The sequence below is a fragment of the Lonchura striata genome, chromosome 19 (assembly GCF_050655825.1).
Source record: "Lonchura striata isolate lonStrDom1 chromosome 19, ASM5065582v1, whole genome shotgun sequence".
NCBI classification, from domain to species: Eukaryota; Metazoa; Chordata; class Aves; order Passeriformes; family Estrildidae; genus Lonchura; species Lonchura striata.
In genome coordinates, this window is record NC_140721.1 from 446000 (window position 1) to 466239 (window position 20240).

A 20240-nucleotide genomic window follows, 5' to 3' on the forward strand; every position below is an offset into this window, starting at 1 on the left:
CCTTTATCATTGACTTAAACTGTAATTAATTTTATTTCACAAGAAAACAATAGATGGTTTTCAGAAAGCCTACAACGTCTTTCTCCTTCTGCAAAAACATCAACCTGAAAAATTATGTAGCTACATTTTCCTCTTACACATAAGATTTGCACCTATTGTCCAACAACCCATCTGAATATTTCATGAAGAAAAATCTCCTGAAGTTGATTAATTACTTCTCTCTCAGAGTAATGCTTCTCTATAACACCAGACTAGTTATACTCTTAATTTAATGGAAAGACAAAGCAGTACTGTTCCACAGCCAACTTAAAAACTGTTTATGTCCTATAAAGTAATAAAATAACAATTACTTTCTCATTCACTTTCCTATCTCTACCTTCCTGTACAGGGCAAGATCATGGTAAATTTTTGTAGCAGCTGTCAGTGTATCTTACCCTTCTGACTAGTACCATCTTACCTCGTGCATTACTTTGGCCTAACGAGAAATTCAAGAACTCTGGGACAAGACAAAGCCATTTTCATACACGCTTAATGCTCTGAAATGCTCAATGCAATTTCTGGGAGCTTAGTGCACTGTGAAAAGCTACTCCTTGTGCAGTCTGCTCGAAACCAAACTTTCTCAAAACAGAACCACTGTCATTGAGTTAAGTCTTTATAGCAGCCCTGTGCACACAAGAGAAAATATAAATTCCAAGCTCCTGCAATGTAGTCATATATTTTAGTTTTAGGTAGTCCTGTGAGGAGCAGGAAGTTAGACTTGATCCTTATGGGTCCTTTGCAACTTGAGATATTTTGTGATTTTACAAATTAGCTAACTCCACAGATGTACATCAAACTTAACCTTAACCAAAACCATGATTCTAGTCTTCCAGTTTTGTTCAGTGCCTTGTGGATGTTATGAAAGGAGAACAGAAAGAGCAGTTGAAGGAATGAACAAAAAATTGTCTCTGACATTCTTAGACACTGGCTGCTGCATTTATAAACCAACCTTTTTTTTCCCCCTACTCTAGATGGGGAAAAAATGAGACCCAAAAGATATGATAGTAGAGAGGAAAAAAAAATATTATCATTCAGTGATGCATTTACTGCACTTAAAATCTCAGGAAGTATTTTCTTAAAGGGAAATTATGAAGAGCAGCTGGAGTAATGGGGAGTCAGAGTGCATGTCATTAATTCAACAGCACTTTATGATCCACGGAGAAACATTAAGCTTGTAATTATAAAAAATAAAGAATCAGTAGGAATCAAAAAGCTTAATCCTAGGTGGTGCAGAAAGGGAAGGTATTGCAGGCTTCAATACACAGACTAAATACAACCTGCACAACAGTAGCATCTCCCAGCTCCAAGCCACTATCTTGTAATGGAGAATATATCCGCTATTCAAATGACTCACAGAAAAAAAGCAATGTCCCTTTCAGCACTATTTTCCAGATAGACAATCAATTTCTTAAAATATTAAAATTTCTGTGTAACCTAGTCTTGTGCAATGGGACAAAGAAAGGCCTTTCACTCACCTGATATGAAAATTTCCAGTTGTGAAAGCTGATCATGTCCAAATATTTTGCTGGTAACCAGTAAAGCAATCCATCAGTCTGTATGTGTGGCATATGAAGCACAGGAAAAGTGAATTTCACAGGCATTTTACAGTCAGTTATGTTTTAAACAACTAAAAATTAAATTGTATTTTGTCAATATACCTGAGAATTCATCCTAATTTGAAGCATTTTAATTCAATTAACTGGATTTGCAGAGTAAAATAGTAGCATGTTGCTGACAAAATTGACTAATGGGTTTTAAAATTTAATTAGGGTGTATTAAATAAATAGTCATAATCTGTGGCAAGCTTTATTACAGAAATTACATTGTTATTTGTTTGCTTGCTTGTTTATTTTCTACAAAAATACCAAATATGGCCTCTTTCGGGTTTTTTAATAAATTAAGTTTTAAAACAATGAAACAGTCAAGATTCATTGGGGCTTTGCCTGTTTCACTTTTTTGTGTGTGTGCATGCGTGGGTTTCTGTAACATTTACAATTTGGAAAATGCAGGCTGAGCTGGCAAGGAAGATGACCAGCCTGTCTGAAAAGACAGCTTTGGCTTAAACTCAGGGGAAAAAAGAGAGCACATCACCTTTGAAAGAAGGGGCAAGCAACTGGGGAGTACTACAGGGCTGTTGTGAGGTTACACAGGGAGAAAACTGGAAGGGCTAAAGCCCAACTAGAACTCAGTCTTAAAACTACTGCTAGAAAAGGCAAAATAAAATGCTTCTTGCAAATATGACAGACATAATAAGAGGGCCAAGGAGAATCTCCATCCTTTACTGGATGCAGAAGGAAACACTGTGACAAATATTGTGACCCAGGGCCCAGGGAAAGAAGCCTGCTTCTGGCATGATTTGTGACCTTGGATAATAGCCTGGTTGAATTTTCTCTTCAGCAGGACAGTGGGCATTCAGTGGCAGGACAAGATAGAATGCCATTAAACCTAAGAAAGTAGGTTTAGTTTGGATATTAGGAAGAAATTAATGCCTCTGAGGGTGCTCAGGCACTGGCACAGGTGCCCAGAGCAGCTGTGGCTGCCCCTGGCAGTGCCCAAGGCCAGGCTGGACAGGGCTGGGAGCAGCCTGGGACAGTGGAAGTGTCCCTGCCCTGGCAGGGGTGGGATGGGATGGGTGTTAAGGTCCCTCCAACCCAAACCTCTCTATGATTAATTACACCTTCTGGTGAAAGACAGAAATTACATGCTCCTGAGAACCACCAGTTGTACAAGAATGCACAGTCAAAAAAAAAACCAAACAAACAGAGACTGTGCATACCAAGTTTCAGATATTATCTAATTCTGTCACATATTACAAAGATGTGTATTTCTTTTCATTAAAAGAAATAACCAAACAAAAACATACATATTATCCCAAAACTACACCACAAACTCACATTACTGCAAAAATCTTGCTGCAGTGATTTTAATACATAATCTAAACCAAACATTTCAACCTTCCTACTCATACATCCATCTATGTTCCTGAAGATCATCTTCACATCTCTCTAAATTTCTAAGGGAAGCTTTTGTAGGAAAAAGCTATCCATAGACAAGAAAGATGTACAAGCACTTTCTCCTCACTGCTGGACAAACTTTCCTCCAAGACATCTTCCACCACTGCTAAAGACAAAATCTCTCTTTCTACCCATGTCAAAGACAGTAAGCAAACCTGATATATACAATCCATTACTATCACACTACTAAGTAATTAAAACCAGTGTCTTGGGGCAAATAGGCAAAGGAAATTTATGAAGATCACATTAAGATCTCAAGCTTGGCATTTGCTCAATTCTGAAATCTTGTCTCTGCAAAAGCCAAGCTTGGTTCTGGGATATTCAGCAACTGTAATGAAATATAACCTGTCCTATCATTTATGGTAAAATGTCCAAGAATCAGAGCTGTCCAGCAATAGCTGTTGTTTCACTGAAGACAGGCAGAAAACCAGACAGTCATAGAAAAAATGAGAAGCTTAATACAAGAAAAACTTCCAAGCCTGTATATTTTATTAGATCTGATGAAAAAAAAAGAGGTCTGATATTGCAATGTAGCTTGCACAAAGTTACACAGCAGTTATGTCTATGTTAATGACCCAAAAAACGCCAACTGCTTCTGCTCACCAGTTAGGAAGGCAGAAGTAAATAAAATTCCCTAATGTGGAAGTTACCAGCTCAGGAAGGGCAGTCTGATCTACTAAAGCTGAAGAACAACTCAACCTTTTTCTCATTGTTGTTAAGTATAATTAAAGCTGGTTCATGTCCATGGATGTGTGACACTGGTCAGCTGGCAAAGCCGAGGTATCCTGGCATTGAGCTGCATTGCCCATTCCTTGGCAGCTTCATGTTTCTTCTACTCTTTAGAAAAATAAAATGAACTTAGGGAAGGTGGGGAAAGAGGTGACAAAATGAAGGCTGAAGAGCTGAAAAGCTACTGGCTGTATATGGAGATTGAATCATAACAATACAGATAAACTCCAACTGCACTGGCACGAGTTTATTATCTCCCTATGGAGCTCTGTGGTTCTTTGTTCATTTGAGATGATTCTGGATTCTCTCATATTTTAATTTGCATGTGTGAGAGAAGAAAGAAAAGAAAAAATAAACAGTATGCTAAGCTTTCATAATACTTTCCAACTCTCAAGCCCACATTTACAAAAGGCCAATATAACGAGAAAGCAATTGAGGGTGAGAGGATAACCCTAGTATTTATTAATGTGACCTTATTTGAAGCCTTATATACATTTGGTCTCAAACGAACATGTCTTGACCTCATGGATAATGCATACTCCAGCATTTTTTGTCAGGATTTCACCCTTGAAATGCTGACATAGGGTTAAGTTTACATGTCAATTACTAGCTTGAATTGAATGACATTTTTTTCTGTAACAAGTATTTGCCTGGTTTATAAGTTAACATGTATAGAACTCTCATTTCCACCACAAAAAAAAACTCAAGTAATGCAATATAAAGCATATACTAAATTCAAAGTATATGAAACGTCTTCTTCACCTTACCTCAACTTACCTTCACTAAACTATACAAAAACAAATCAACAATAACTTCAAACTTAGAAACACTAACAATATATATTTAAAGTAAGGATGTGATCTCAAGATAGCTGGAGGACTGAAAACCACCAGACTGAATTTGTTCCTAGTGGTGAGTACATGCAGTTTCCCTTAATGTAATAGACAGAATACTTAGCACTTCGCAGAATACTTTAATGAATTTAAATGCATAACTATGATGTGTGAAAATACTTTTGTTCTACAACAACAAAGGCATCTGCATCAACATAATTTATGCAGTTGCATGAACTTGTAATTCAGCTTGATTGCTGTTTGTGTTATTTTCTGTATTTAGCAAGGGTGCATCAAAGAAGATTTCTGTCAGTCTGCTTTACAGGATTTCTACTTTCTTTTGCACTGCTGAAACAGTGAAATCACATTCTGGCTTAACAAGATAGAGTACGTGTAATATTGGCTCAGACTTGTGCTAGCCCAGTTCTCAACAACTTCAGTCCTTGCCTGGCATCTCCATTAAGAACAGTCAAGCTCAGCACAATGAACTGTGACCCAACTGGCAGCACAAGTGACATGGTATCAGAATGCAGATCCACCTTAGCGTAGATTAATTCATTGGCTGTTTTAAGTGTATGCTGGTTCTAAGGTTTCTAACAGACGTGTATGAACAGAAATGAAGAAAAGAACAGATAAAAATTCCTTTATTTGCAAAACATCACAGAGAATTAGCTTAAATGAAAATAGAAACCCTTTGTATGAAGAAAGATGGAGTATAACTCAGAGGACTGCTTCCTTTCTTTGTGCACATCTCGCATGCAACCCTGGGTCTCACATTCTCTGCAGCAGTTATTCAACTGCATAATGCAAAAAAAACCCCATCCTGTTTTCAGCCTTGTTTCTGAACAGCAGAAACTCTTAAAAGCAGTCTCTTACAACTCTTTCCTTAGTCTCCAGCACAAAGGGCACTGTGGAAGAAAAAAAATAAAACAAACCCATCCCCATACAAAGGTGCTAAATTGAAAAAAAATAATACCTTGTTCTAAATCTTTGCCAAGAATAGGAGAAGTAGAGAAGTTTCTGCAAGAATTCAAGGATAAATGGTTCTTGGCTAATTATTTAAAAGACTAACTCATAATTTATATAATAATGTATTACTTTTGCTTGGTACTTTGTAGCATAGGAAATGTCATATTTACAACAGGTATAACATCTATAGTATATCTTAAAAATTGCCATTGAATCCCTGAATAAGTTAGCAATTAACATAAATGAGGCCTTGATATCATGTTAAAAGCAAATGCAAAACTGACGTTTTTTATCTATTTGCCTATTTAACAACTGTAAATACACTGTGTGTATTGTGTCTACCTGTCAGTTAAGTATTATAAAAAAATATTTTCATGGTAGGTAATGAAGAAATTTGTGACTCAGATAAATATTACTTTTATATATACCTGTTTACTTAAATAAACCTGTTAACAGATATTTTCAGGATTGACTACATGTAGAAAATCCATAAAGAAAAGCCTCCGAAAATGGACAAGTATATTGAATTATTTCAAAAACTAGATTAATTAACAAGCAGCATTACTCCTGAGCCCCATATCACTGATGGAGAAGCAAGCTAGGTCTTTCTCTCTCCCTGAAGTCAACAAGGTAATTAAATTTTCAAACAACTACGCAATTTAGGAGCCAAAGAAACAATAACACTGCTTAGCCCTCTATCCTAAGTCCCAAATTCTTACTGGTGTATCAATGCCCATTTCCCACTCCTTTCAGTGGTTCACAGTTACATACATATTTACATAAAAATGGCCCCAAATGAAAGTTATGTGTCCCCATAGAAATTCCAGATAAGGATTCATTGACTTTCAGGACAAAATAACCTGATGACAACAAGAAGTCTCTCACACATTGAATACAAGAAAAAATAAGTTTTAGTCTTGTAATCTATCTCACAGTTGTTCAGGTGAGTCCAACACTGACTTCCCACTGAAGCAAATAAATTTGTATTACCTGGTCTGCTGAAGTTTTCTCCTGAAAGAGATCACTGCAATTCATTTCTCGTCACTAAAATGTCACTTACACATCTATGTAAATCTTTTAACTATAGGATCTGTAAAATGACTTATTCTGAAATTACTTCTGTAGATTATTTACAAAGTAGCTAAAAAGCAATTGCTTCAGTAGTCAGATGTTCTTGTTAACCCTTAAGCACTATGTAAAACAAGCTAAACGTTACCTTGATTTTCTTCAAGTTTCCCAATTGTTTCTATCTGCTCAACAAGGTCATTTGAGTTCCACTGGCTCATGCCTATGAGAATAGCATTTTTTCCTTCCACCATCTCTTCTGTAAAAGGAAAAAGAACAGAATACATTGCTGTCACAAACAAGAGAAAAAAGACAGGGTGAGAAGCAGCAATCAAGAGAGAAATACTCACTAGAGCCCCTAATGGGAACATATAACAGGTTATGCAGGACTATCCAGGAAAGCTTCTTGCCTACTCATATGCTTTACAGCAATCCTATATGCTTCATAGATTATGTATAGGAAAAACATGGAAAAGAGAGGACTGTCTGAATCTTTTCTCTCTTGAGCAGTCACTGCAAAACAAAGTCTATAATAATCACTTTGAGTGTTAGAGTGGTTGGTTGGTTTGGGTTTTTTTGTTTTTTTTTTTTTTTTACTTTTTTTTATTTGAAGAACATTCAAAAGGCAGGGCAGAGGGAAACGCAGACACACAGAGCAGTTCAAGACTTTTCTCCTTTTATCAAAGGCACCTGTGCTGCCTAAAGCTTTACATTTTCATCTGGCGACATAATGGAATGGAACCAAGCCCACATCCAGGAACCTATCCAGGAAGTGGGGCAGGAAAAACTGAAAGCTCAAAACACAACCTGTAGATAGACATTAACTCTTTTGTAAAAAACAAACCCAAAACCAAACAGGACTAGAAAGTGTAGGAAAATATTTTCCCTCAATTTAACAGCTATCTGGCAAGAAGGGTGCATTGATCTTTTCTTAATAAATTTACTCAAATCACTTCAGCCTGGAAGTAACTGGATACGACCCAGAATAGTCTTTGTACCTAAGGCGAGCACACAGAAAAAAGGTAAGTAAAATACGTAATAACAGTTCCTTACTTGTTAAGGCAGATTCAGAAAATGGGTCAAATTCTGTCCTCTCTTACTGTCTTTCGTAGAGAGAATGGCTCTAATATGGGAGTAAAACCAGAATAATTTAGCCAGGACATTTTTGGCTAAAGTAATAATTTTCAAATACCTACCTTGTAGGAGGCCTCTAAATGATTTAAAAATGTATGTTCTTTCATGTTCTCTCATATGTACCTGTCTCATTTATAGAGATCTCGGTACTGGAGGAGAAAGATGGATTTGTATAAAGGACTGTATAAATCACTTCACAGTCACCACCATATCTTACCTCTCCCTAAGTCATACCTTTTATAAATAAATAATGATAAAGGTCATTGATCAAATAAGCAAAGCCCCCTGAGACTTGATGCAATCTCAGCTGCTCCCTGAGGCAGAGAGAATCAAACAGCACAGCATTTTGCTCAGGTTTTTATCACTTTCTCTCAGAGGCTGATTTATTTGAAGTTCTATAAGGAGGAAGGGAAGGAGCTATGATGGTTTTGGTCTCTTCCTTCCCCCCCTGCAACAAATGGTTTAAAAATCCATCTGAGTATGATGGGTATTTTCACTGATATTTGGTGCTTAGTCCTTACCGCTGCTGCTTTTTCTGCCAACTTTTTGAAGTGTCAATAAGTGTCTTGCCCCCCTGAGCCTCACACCATCCCCTCAGCACAACTGTACAAATACAGATGGAAAAGTGTTAAATTAGTAGCAGTACAGAGCAAACACAGCTCTCAAGACCTCCTTAGGGCCTAGCAGTGATGAGTGTCTGCTGATAGGTGTTAACATTTTACCCACAAATAAAAATAAGAGATAATGGTTCTCTACTATAGATTTTGTTTTCCTGCTTTGCTCTTCTTGAGCAAAGTCCAGTGCTGCCATTTGAAGACCAAGCAGCAGCAGCACAGCCAATGGCCCTTAACACTGGCAGGTGTGTGCAGCAGGCACAAAGACCAGTGAAAAGAACTGAAAACAAATGAGAGACGTGCCTCCAGGGCTGTGTTATGGAAGATTTCTTTTCACCTTAAAGGGTGTGGGGAAATCAGTATGAGGGTGTTTGCCTGTCTGTTGTGGAAGTCTAATAAAACAGACAAATGGGAATGTGCAGGCTTCTCTGAGCAGGTTTTCAAATCTGAGAAAAAATGTTAGTCAACCATGGAATTTCATAAACTGACAATTTTGTGATGATGTATTCAGCTGTAATTTTCATCTTCTGTGATCAGAGGTATGTTGCAGTTAAATTATAAGGTAATTTCCTGCACCAAATATAATTTTTCATGTTGACACTGTAAAATTCCTGCCTAACTTATGGCATGTCACAGGGAAAGCAAGAAACAAAGGAAAGCCGGTCAATATAAAACAGTAAAATATTACTTCTCCCTTTCCGTATGAATTTCACTGAATAAAGTAGTTAGCCATGACAGATGAATCAACAGTCAAAACATGTACAGCTGTTTCATCTCAAACACAGGTGTCTGATTCTCTGTTTACAAGGCTGCCAGCAGAAACTTCTTTGTTTGAGAAACTGAGATTTGACCCCAGCTGTTTTTCAGAATACAAAAGCAGCTGACTAATGCTATGTTTTAATGGTGCTGACTGCTCTGCCCACTGTTTCCTACTTCAGCCTGTCTATGAAGTACAAATTACACATGGGTAGATGTGGGATAGCTTCCAAATTCTCCCATGAAGAAACCCCATAGTACTCAACTCCAGCTGCACTGTGCACCTGCAAGAATATCAAACATTGATGAAGCACTCTGTATAAGTAACAGAGAATGGGTAAGGAATATAGGTAAGAAACACTGCAGAAAATTTTATGCTGGAGACAGAAAAAGGGTATCAAGCTACCTCATTTTTAGGAGGTGAAAGCCACAGTCTCTGTCCTGGACAGGTCTCCCTCACTCCAGCACAAACAAACTCCTCTTGTTTCTTTGGTGCTAAATTTAACCTACTGATAATGCCAATTACTTCAGCTCACACATATGTTTTCCACTACCAAAGACACAAGCTCCCTTATCACCAAGAGTGCTTCTGAGTGTAGAAACGCTTTCTGCTTCTTTTGCTAGTATTTATACCTCTGTGTACAGTTATTTTCCTGACATTTAAACACTTTATTTCTGAAAGGCTGGTTGGGAGAAAGCAGAGATGATACTAAATTAGGACCTATGGACTGCCTCAAGGGTAACGAGGCCTTGCAGAGGGATATTTATAGACCACAATCACCAGCCATATGAAATTTAACATGTGCAAGTGCTGGATTGTGCACCCAGGATGGGGAAATCCTGGTTAGACCTACAAACGGTGGGAGAAGGGGCTGAAGAGAAGCCATGGTTAGATGGATGGCAAATTGAATATGAGTCAACTGTGCATCCTGGCAACTAGAAGGGCCAGCAGTGTCCTGGGGTGCATCAGACACAGTACCCTAGCCAGCTGAAGGAAGGTGACTGCCACGCTCTGCTCTGGCGCAACCTCACATTGAGTCCTAGTTTGGGGTGCCACAATACAAGACAGATCTAAAGCTATTAGAGAGCATCCAGATGCTGAATGGCCTCAAGACTAAGATTTATGAGGAATGATCGAGGTCCCTCGTTTTGTTCAGTTTGGAGAAGAGAAGACTGAGGGGAGACCTCATCGCAGTCTGCAATTTCCTCAAGGTGGACCATGGAGAGGGAGTTGCTGATATCTCTCTGGTGACCAGTGACAGGATATGAAGAAATGAAAATCTATCTAAACAAAACTTGATTTGAAGAGCATTTTTGCAAGATAACTATCAAGTATTCTAAACTTGGAAATACATGTGTCAACTCAATATGGACTATGTCCAGCAAATTCAAAGTGCATTTCTTGTTCTCAGTCTACAATGCATGCCTCACCAGCTCCAAAAATGTACACATCAAACTGACCTTCAAAGCATTACTGAACAATGGATCTTGACGATTCAAAAGAATATTCCATCAAGCACAGGAAGTGATCATACTCCCAAAAGACAGAATCTAGTCACACTTTTAATCTATTCACATCAAAGAAAACTATCCCATCTAGAATGTCTGAAACACCATCATTTTAGTTCTCTTTATGGAGAAAAAAATTGAAGTATGATTTGGTGCTCAAAGTTACAACTGCAGCTTCACACAGAATTTGGAAACATTGCTGAAATCATCAAGACAGCTATTTTAAGCGCATGGTAGAACATTGCAAAGCACAAAGGCAGTGTGGAGGAAGATCAGCATATGGTATATTTCTTTTCTATTTCCAACTCTTCCATTCACTAAAGCTTAAGATTTAAATGCAGCTTAAACAATTTGGGTATCCTATTCATTGAATACCCAGTGGGGAAAGATCACCATCTCTCATTCTCTTCATGCTTAGATGTCTCAAATGGACATTTAATTTTGATCCACAGAAACAATTTATCACATATTATTATCTCTCACTAAAAGTTTATTATTAGGGGATTAACAAGTAACAGATGTTGTTCATTATCTTTACATAACAGTGACTTTTTATTTCAAGTAACCATTATAATAATGATAGTGACTGTCATTGCAAGCATTTCAGACTACATAGAGACTACTTTTGACATTAAAACTTAAGTGTTTAAGGAAAGCTCTTTCAGAAAAAGCAAGTGAAATGTGTCAGAAAAGCGTAAATTTTGATTCCTGGAAACAAAACCAAAATCAGAGCCCCAGCCTCCCACTCAAGGTGGGTGATTGTGTATGCACACCACCTACAAATTCTTCTCCCACTTCAGAACAAAACTTGGCATGTTACCAACCATGTCAAGATTCAGGGCCTCACAGATGATGTAGGGAGTGCTGCAGTTACCTCAGCTGGCTAGAGCACAGTGCCATAGTCACAGGTTTGATCCCCATATGGGCTATTCACTTAGGAGCTGGACTCAATGACCCTTGTGGGTCCCTTCCAAGTCAGAATATCCTGTGATGAAATCTGCAACATTCAAATACTGCTCCCTGAGCAGGAAGAGATCCCAGTCCCTCCAGAGGAAGTTTTGATACAGTGGAAAACCTAAGACATTAGTCTTAACAGTTGGCCATCAGTAACATAGACACTCATGGCCTTCATCAGGAACTGTGAACAAGAACACTCCCATTGTAACCTCATACACCGTCTGAGCTGGGAAGGACCAGGGTTAGACCCCAGGAGGTCTGCACTGGTGGTGTCTTACTGCTTCTGATGCCAGACTCAGCTCAGGGCATCTCACTCATCCACGCCAGCACCTCACCAATTTACTCCTGTAAATTTAGGTCCATTCACAAATCCTGGGTAGAAGAACTGATGGAGGTTTTGTCTGATAAAGACAATGTTGTCAGTTACCACCCATGAAGGAGTTTACTTAGTTGTTGCAAAATTGGGGGAAAATGGGGAGGGGAGGACAAAAACGTGTACTCACCTCGTGCATCAAAGAATTCATCATCGGAGCTCTCTACAGAGTCTCTGAGAACACTCTGCATGTGCCGCTGAGCACCACCAAATCGGCATGGGCCAGCTGGAAATACAAGGAGACTTGCATTAACACAAGGGAATGCTCACCTCTGCTCCAGAAGAGACCCTGACCCAACATATTAATGAACAGTTTATGCAGGTGCCTCAGGAGGATGGTCATCGTACACACTTGAATCTCAACTGTCAGCCAGCCAGAGCTCTCAGGATGGCAAAAAAATACTTCCACTTAACCAAAGTGATAAAAACAAGTTTGTGTCAAAGATAAGCCTGCATTCAGCTAATGCAGTGACCTCAAAAGATAAACTTTTTTCTGTTGAATTCATCTGACTGTTCCATTCCAACATTTGAATTGCATGTTGTTTCTAAGACACAAAGCAGCATTTTCCCAGGACACAATAGCAGCTCCCACTTAAATTCAATTTAACTCCTAAAATAAGTGCCATCTTATTTGGCACACAGATTTGCAGACAAGCTACTTAATTCTCACTCACTGAACTGGTTCCATCAAAGAGCTCTGCAGTGCTGGGGCCTGGGGCTTACACTTGAAGCTTGCCATTTGAAGACGGGAAGGGAAAACCACATTAGAATAGGTACAGTAACAGATATAGTAATGACAGCTTAGATGGTCCTAATGGATTATCATACTCAAACTAATTTGTAGTTAGTAAACCACACTTGCCTAAATAGCTGAATTCTCCTTACATCTAAGCAACCCAAACTAGAAAGAATTAGTGAAATATATTCCTTATATTAACAACAAAGTCTCCCCACTATCAGTGGAGAACCAGGGATCAAATCCACCATACCCCTAACAACACTATTGCAGAAAGGACACTCATCACCCACCAGAATAGTGTCCTTCGTTTTATTCATTTCCACAAATGATGACATTAAACCTGATTCTAATATCCTGAGCCCCTGGCCGCAAAAGCATTCTTCTTCTCTCAGTCATAAAAGAGCAACTTAAACAGAGGATGCATCCTTCCGTATTATTCTTGAGAAAACATGCCACTAGGTCACAGCCTTTTGTTCTTCATTTACTCCACCTACAGCTAAACTAATCACAAATATACGTGAAGGGTGGTAATAAGCAGCATATGTCATCTGGCCAAGACATGAGTAAAAACAATAATCAATTAATAGCATTTTAACAGGGTTAAAAATTGGTTATTAAGAAGTAAATAAAAATAATAGTTAATTAATAGCATTTAAATATGCTTTTTAAAAATGGTTATTAAGGAGTCAGTATTCATTACAAGAGTATAGCATGTATTGGGAATGTGCCCAGTGATATTTGACAGCTACTGGAGCCCCTCCATTCAGATACATATCTATCCTAAAATGCATCACTACAGTCATCAAAGCAGTGGTAGAAAGAACACTACTCTGAACTTCAAATGAAAAAAGTCTACATTGGGTCAATGCTTGGAAGAGCAGGCATTCTAAAATTCCAAAAGCACAAGGTGGGAGGCACCACAAAAAAACAAATGATGAATGGAGGGTTGGACAGAAGGAGGGTGGGAGCGAGAGAGGGGGAATAGAGTGGAACAAAGAATGAAAGGAGGGAGGAGGCTACAAAAATAAAAAATTGTAAAAATTTCAAAGGTACTCCCAAGCAAATAGAAATTCCCTGGAGAAGAACTGCCACTAGCGTGGCTGAAAATCAATAATAGTACTCAGCCCAGAAAAAAAGCCCATGGGTCCAGTGACCTTGCTGTTTGATGTAGAATGTGAAGAGAGGGCAGAGAAAACCGTCACAAATATCCAGGCATAAATTCTGGCTATAAGAAAAGATCTTGGGAGCATAAGTTTTATTATATTGCACTGTGAATAATTCTAGATTTAGAAGCAGCTTAAACCTAACCACAGTCAGCAGCATAAAGCAGCGTAAAGCTCACTGCAACAGATCTCCACATTTAGTCTGATTTGCTGGCTGGACTGCATTGCATTGCCCTAATACATTGGTTCTTTCGAGTCTGCTTCCTTCTGTGTCAGCAGATTAGCATTAGGCACTTCCAGAGGACTCTATTAACATTTCTTGATTTTATTAGACACAGGCATTGCCTGGACTCACTGATTTGATTTACACTGTCAACTGCTGCATATCTTATTTTATAATTTTGTTTCAGAGAATGAAAAGACCAGTCCTACTTCAGAACACAGGTGAGCTCCTCAGTAATGACACTTTATGCTTCTACGGCAGTGAACCTACCCTTTATCAGATCAGTCAGCTGACTCTAAGCAGTCAGATTTCAGAAATTTTTGCAGCTGGGTAGCAACTTTCATTTCATTTCAGTTTTTCAGTATCACAATTTCTGATCAAAGAAGGGGAAAGCATGTAGAAATGCCTTGAGCACTACATGACCAATTTGTGAGTCACAATAGTCGAACTGGAAGCACATACACCAGTTCCCCACAAGCTGCTGGGCAGCCCAAGAGGGATAGTAGGATAAAAGAGTAACATTTCCCAGAGGTGGAAGGAGAGCCCATAGAAATGCACAGGTGCTTTTCTCCTAGAAGAAGCAGAAGTAAAGATTCCTATCTAACCTGTTCTCTCTGCACAGAACTGCCAAGTTCTGTGACAGTCACCTGTCACAGAGAGAGCTGGCATGGGCTTGCCCTGAGCACAGAGCCACAGTAAAAGCCAGGGAGAAGAAAAGAGCAGAGCCATCGTTGCAGCACTATGGACAGAAGCTCAATGTTCTAATTAGGCTAGTGCTAACTGTAAGTAATTGTAATTAAGATTACAATCAGAGATTTTCCTCAGTAAAAAAAAAAAAGCTTTTTTTTCTTCAACAAAGAACAGCTGGAATTTCACTGGTACTTTGCTGCATCAGTGATCTGGTGACTGATGGAGGTGCTGTGCTGCATGTTAGATATTGATTTCCTTATCCCTGTTATGTATATGTAAGGATCACAACTGAAATCTATATCCTGCATAACAGCTTCCATAAAGGGAAGAGCCACAGATCACAATCAGCTGCAACATCCTGTGATAAGCAGCAAAATAGCGAGGATCTTATTTGACTAAAAATTGATACAGAAATAGTTCCATGTTCTATTATGCAACACTTGCACTTCGGTTGAAGGCAAGTCAGACTGCACCTCTGTACATGTCATCCTAATTCAAATGTAAGGCAAATTTAATCCTTGGTGTTTAGTGAGTGTACATAATTCCAGCAAACAGCAGAAGAAACAGTTCCCACTCACATACCAGCAGCTTCTAATGCTGTCCATTCAGAGAAGGAACAACCCACTAAAATGATGCAATCTCTGATATGTTCCACAAATAGACCTAAGGAGCAGAACGGTCATAGAAAATGCCAATTCTACTTTCACCCACAAACAAACACCAGCAGGTTAATTCTACCATAGTTCCATAAGAAATCAACAGCAGTTGAAAAGTATATAGAAGAGAAGAATCAGCTCTAGCTTCCTCTGGTCAGGAGGCATAAACCCAAATTCTTTCCAAAGATGTCTCTTTTTTTTACAAGCTGGCAATGGTATAACAATTAAGCAGTGCATGATCACACTTCATTACATGTGATATGAGGGTGATTCTAAAAGAGAGAAAAAAAAAAAAAAAAAAAAAAGGAAGAAAAACACAAGAGGAATTAAAATTGACCCTACTGGTCATTAGCCAACATTCTCGGGACTAAGGAAATGGAAATAGAAAAACAGGTAAGAAGTGAAGTAAGGCTGAAGAAGCTCTGAAAAAGTTTAAGAAGCAAAGGTTTTCCTCTGAAAACAGAATAGCTAATGCTGTTGATTCCCAACTTTAGTCACTTTCTTATATCCTTTGGAAGGCCTGGTGTCTAAAACACATTCATCATAGAAGTTCCAAGCATCCTAAGGCAGAACAGCTCACCATTGTCACTCAACAGGATGCACATGTTCTGCTACCAGTACCAAAAATACTGCTTTGATATTACCTATTAAGCAAAGATTGTATTCAAAATGCACACCAATTCTGGAGAAATAAAAGGTATCTACTTCACTTTTCCATTCCAGTAACTGGCATCAATTCTGACAGCACAAAGCAACACCATACACTACAGGCCCCAGGTCCTTAGGTGGCATACACCTAGGGGTGAAAGGTGTGAGAGCACAAGAGTATCTTCTGGGAAAAGGAAGGAACATTTTCCTGTGAAAATGATGTCCTCTAAGCACACCTTACCAAGGCACAGGGATTGAATCTGCTACTGGATCTAATGAACAGAAAATTAATTTTCAAATGCAGCAGGAAATAAGCCTAGCCCTGCTGTGAAACCACAGCCATGTTACCTTTCTTCACTAGTTCTGCCTTCTCCTCATTTTGAAATAGCTTTTAAAAACACTTACTGCAACTGGAAAAAAAAAAAAACAAACCAAAAACAAAAAACAAACAAACAAACAAAAACCATTACTGGAGTCTTCACATCACTGTTTAGAGAAGCACTTTATGGGCAGGACCAGCACATACTCTCTGGGAATGAAAGAGTATGATTTAATTCCTGAAACATACTTGTGAGGGCAGAGTAGCAGCACAGTAGGCTCAGTCTGGAAGCATCAGTTTAAGAGTCACTCCAGCATCTCCCTCTTCTCCTTACCAATGCATGTATCACTGGATACCTTGTCAGGCAAGCAGGACAGACAGAAAGCAAGCAGGATAACCCACATGCCAGCCAAAACAGCCCCTTGTGTACTGGTAGCATCACAGGTTGGTTCCAGAGGCCATCCTAGCTCAGGTGTGCTCACACCAGACTTGCCAGGAAAATGCATTCAACCAGCTTGGGGTAAGAGCAGCAGTTTTCATTGGATGCAATTACAGCACTGGGCTTTACCATAAAATGATTTCAATATTATTTACCTTATTGTCATCTTATCAGAAATTTCATGCTCTGCAGCAGGCCCAGCCTTTTTCTACATCTTTTGCTTGGTAACATTTTCCAATTTCCAATGAAGCCCAGACATAAGCACATGCCAGAAGACAGGCAATCATAAAGAAAGCACTCCTAAATACTATCACCACACCTAGGTAGAGCTGAAACAGCACACAGTGTTCTCGTAGCTACTGGAAACTCAGTCTTTTACACAGTCAAATATTGAGGACTGAATTAATCTCAATTAAAAAAAAATAAATAGACTCTATTACACAGATTAAAAAATTTCCACCTGTCAAAACTTGTTTTAGAAGCACCCCATTTTGAATTCAGAGGCAGTTGTCCTAATAAAATTTAAAAGCACAAGTCATTTTTCCATTTCTATAAAAATGCTGGGTAGGAGGAATGACCTTTGCTATTGCTACTGACTGTTGTTGCATAATAATATTTCCTTCTGTTTTGCTGGTTTCAGATGGTTCTTGCCTACCCATTAAGTGATTTAACTGAGCTACCCACACAGTGTTACCTAGTGACCATGAAGTTAAGACTTACTGGAGGCCAACTTCACCCACTATTATTTCCTAATTATGTTTTATTTTTAATTAGAAAATGTAAAACTGAAGACGAATGTTACAAGTATGTGAATTTAACTGCTGGAGGCACTCTTAAGACTCAGGAGCTCATACAAGACAGAAGGAGATGCTGATCAGAGGAAGTCCTTGCCTGCACAATGACCACCAAAAAAGATGGACCATATATGCCATCACTGATAACAGGGCCACATAGAACTCATCCAAAATCACAAAATGAATCTGCATCAGAGACTGGAACTGAAATTAAATCGGCTGAAGCAGAAATGGAACATGCTTAGCAGAAGGGGCTGAGGAAGGGCATGGAGTGGGAGGCCTAAAAACTGTGAAGCTAAAGGAGAAGAGGAAGAAAAATAACAGTGGGAGGTAAGAGGGAGGGTAGAGAGAACATAAAATGCAAAAGGGGATGGGGATGAAAAAAAGTGGAAGATCAAGTCAAGATTTCAAGCTCCCTTGTCAAAATACACAGCTGACAAAGCCAGACATAGTTACAGACAGAAAAAAAGTCCACACAAATTGCAGGTTCTCTTGTCAAGAAGTGAAAGACCTAACTGATGGCCACTGTGGTCAAAAGTGGCCAACCCAACCAGCTCCCCTCTCCCATTCCTCATTCAGTGTCTTTCATGTCACAGCAATTTCACAGCAAGAAATCCCTGGTTGTCTACTCTGTATATCCCTCAACTGGCAGTTCTGCAGCAGATGGTAAGGATGGGCATGTATTTGAATATTGAGTACAGGAAACAAATCAAGAAACTAAGCCATGCAGGCCTTAAAGCCCCTATTTTAAGGTACCATGACATTTGCAGTCTTGCACTTTACAGGATTACTCGTGAGGTGGAGGAAGAGAGAAAAGAAGTTTAACATGACTGTTCAGACTTCAAATCCTAGATCAAACTCTTCTGTAAACATTGTACATCTCCCAGAGCTGTTTATTGATGCTTCAGATGCCAGCTTCCCCACAGCCAAAATTAACCTCACCCTCCCTCTCAGCAGTATCATCACCTCCTCCAAAATGACTACCCAAAGCCAGAGAAGATATGAATATTCTCCAGTATTTTCCTACAATGACTGTAGGTGGACTGCCTGCAACACATCTGAAAGTCTCTTTTCATAGTGCAGAGATTCTGGCTTTCTGAGGAGGCTCTGTCATTTTTGAGTCACTGCACTCTGTCAAAAATGAAGTCAGAGCTGAAAAGCAGATACCCTACCACCGCCACAGGGACATGCGAGGTGGTGATCTGCAATTGTCTTTATGTGGCTTTACAATCAACACTTGCAAATGCCCAAGCATTTCTGCACAGGGACTGCTTCAAGTGCTTAGGGTCTGGAGTTCACCAGGTTAGATGTGGCTACTCAAATGAGTCAAGTGTGGACCATGTCTAAGAACTCTTCACAAGCACACCTGTCATTCAACAGTGAGCAAACAGCACATTTTCACTACAATTTTGGTCTTCCTTTCTGTTTGAGGTAAGGCTACAGCACTGGCAGCAGCTGCAAGGTAGGATACATACAAGCAAAACAACTTTTTAATATTTGTGCATATTGCAGCTCACATTAATAAACTCAGTAAGCTCAATTTATAAAAGCAGCACATTTTCCCTATGCCTAGACCAGATAGTTTCATCCAGACCTTTTTTGTGAATGGTCTCTTACTTTTCTTTGCAATAAGTATTGACATCACAAAGCTTCTTTCAAAATCCATACTTTTTCAGTGACATCACATCCAAAACAAGTAGTATGCTTTAAAATTCCTGTGTGCAAAATTGTACTTGAACACGCAAAGTATGTATACAAGCTGCATTATTCATGTATCACAGAAAGCAAATGCAATGCCCTCTTATTTTCCTACCAAACTTAAAAGAACTGCAAGCTAATGACCAAAAAAAAAAAAAAAAGAAAGCCACGAGACTTTTTACCCATTTGATTATTTCTTCATCTTCCAAAGATGGAAAAGAAACACTTAATTCAATCCTATATTTGCATCCTCTGAAATTATTAATGCTCTCATGCTCCTGAGTGTTACATCTCTGAGCTGCCACCAATCCATGTTTATTTTGGGGGAGTGACAAAATAAACACCCTTTTGGGTTTAGCTTCAATACTGCCATGCTGCTGTAAAGCTGTGTCCAGACCTGGCACCAAACACCAGAAGGGCCACACAATGACCATTCAGTCATAGCAGTTAAGCCTTCACCTGCAACAGCAGTCGGTTCTGTGCGCAACCTAGAAGAAAACCACCTCTGCACCAGCAACTGCCCTCCCGTCTGTTCTGTCTTCGTGCCCACAGAACACGTGCTACCTCCTTCAGGCTGCATCTGCCACCGGGCACGGGACATCAGGGTGCTGCTGCTGCTGCTGCTGAGCATCCTCAAGCCCTGGGGTCAGCCCCAGCCAGCCAAGCTCTAACCTCCACATTGCCCAGGCTCCAGAAGAAGCACGAGTTCATGAATGGGCAAGGCACACCGCACGCTTTCGTCAAATTCCACCCAACTGAACACCTGTATTGTTCTCTGACCACGGCTGCTGCCTCGCGGTCTGCTCCTCCCGGGTGGGCGGCAGCGAGCACCGGCCCGACCGGGCGGCAGCCACGGAATTCCCCGGTGCTGGGAGAGAC

General features: G+C 39.4%; 1 protein-coding gene across 5 annotated transcripts in view; it reads right to left on the bottom strand.

Annotated features, from left to right (window-relative positions):
* The window catches only part of PITPNM3 (PITPNM family member 3), a 55627-nt gene that overhangs the window by 33639 nt on the left and 1748 nt on the right, over positions 1–20240 (bottom strand). For all 5 annotated transcript variants that reach the window (XM_085557133.1, XM_085557132.1, XM_021533097.3 and 2 more), the window contains exons 2-3: positions 12123–12218; positions 6801–6908 (exon numbers count right to left, since the gene is read on the bottom strand). In XM_085557133.1, the coding sequence (XP_085413259.1) occupies positions 6801–6908; positions 12123–12218 (204 nt within the window). The remainder of the gene's footprint in view (positions 1–6800; positions 6909–12122; positions 12219–20240) is intronic.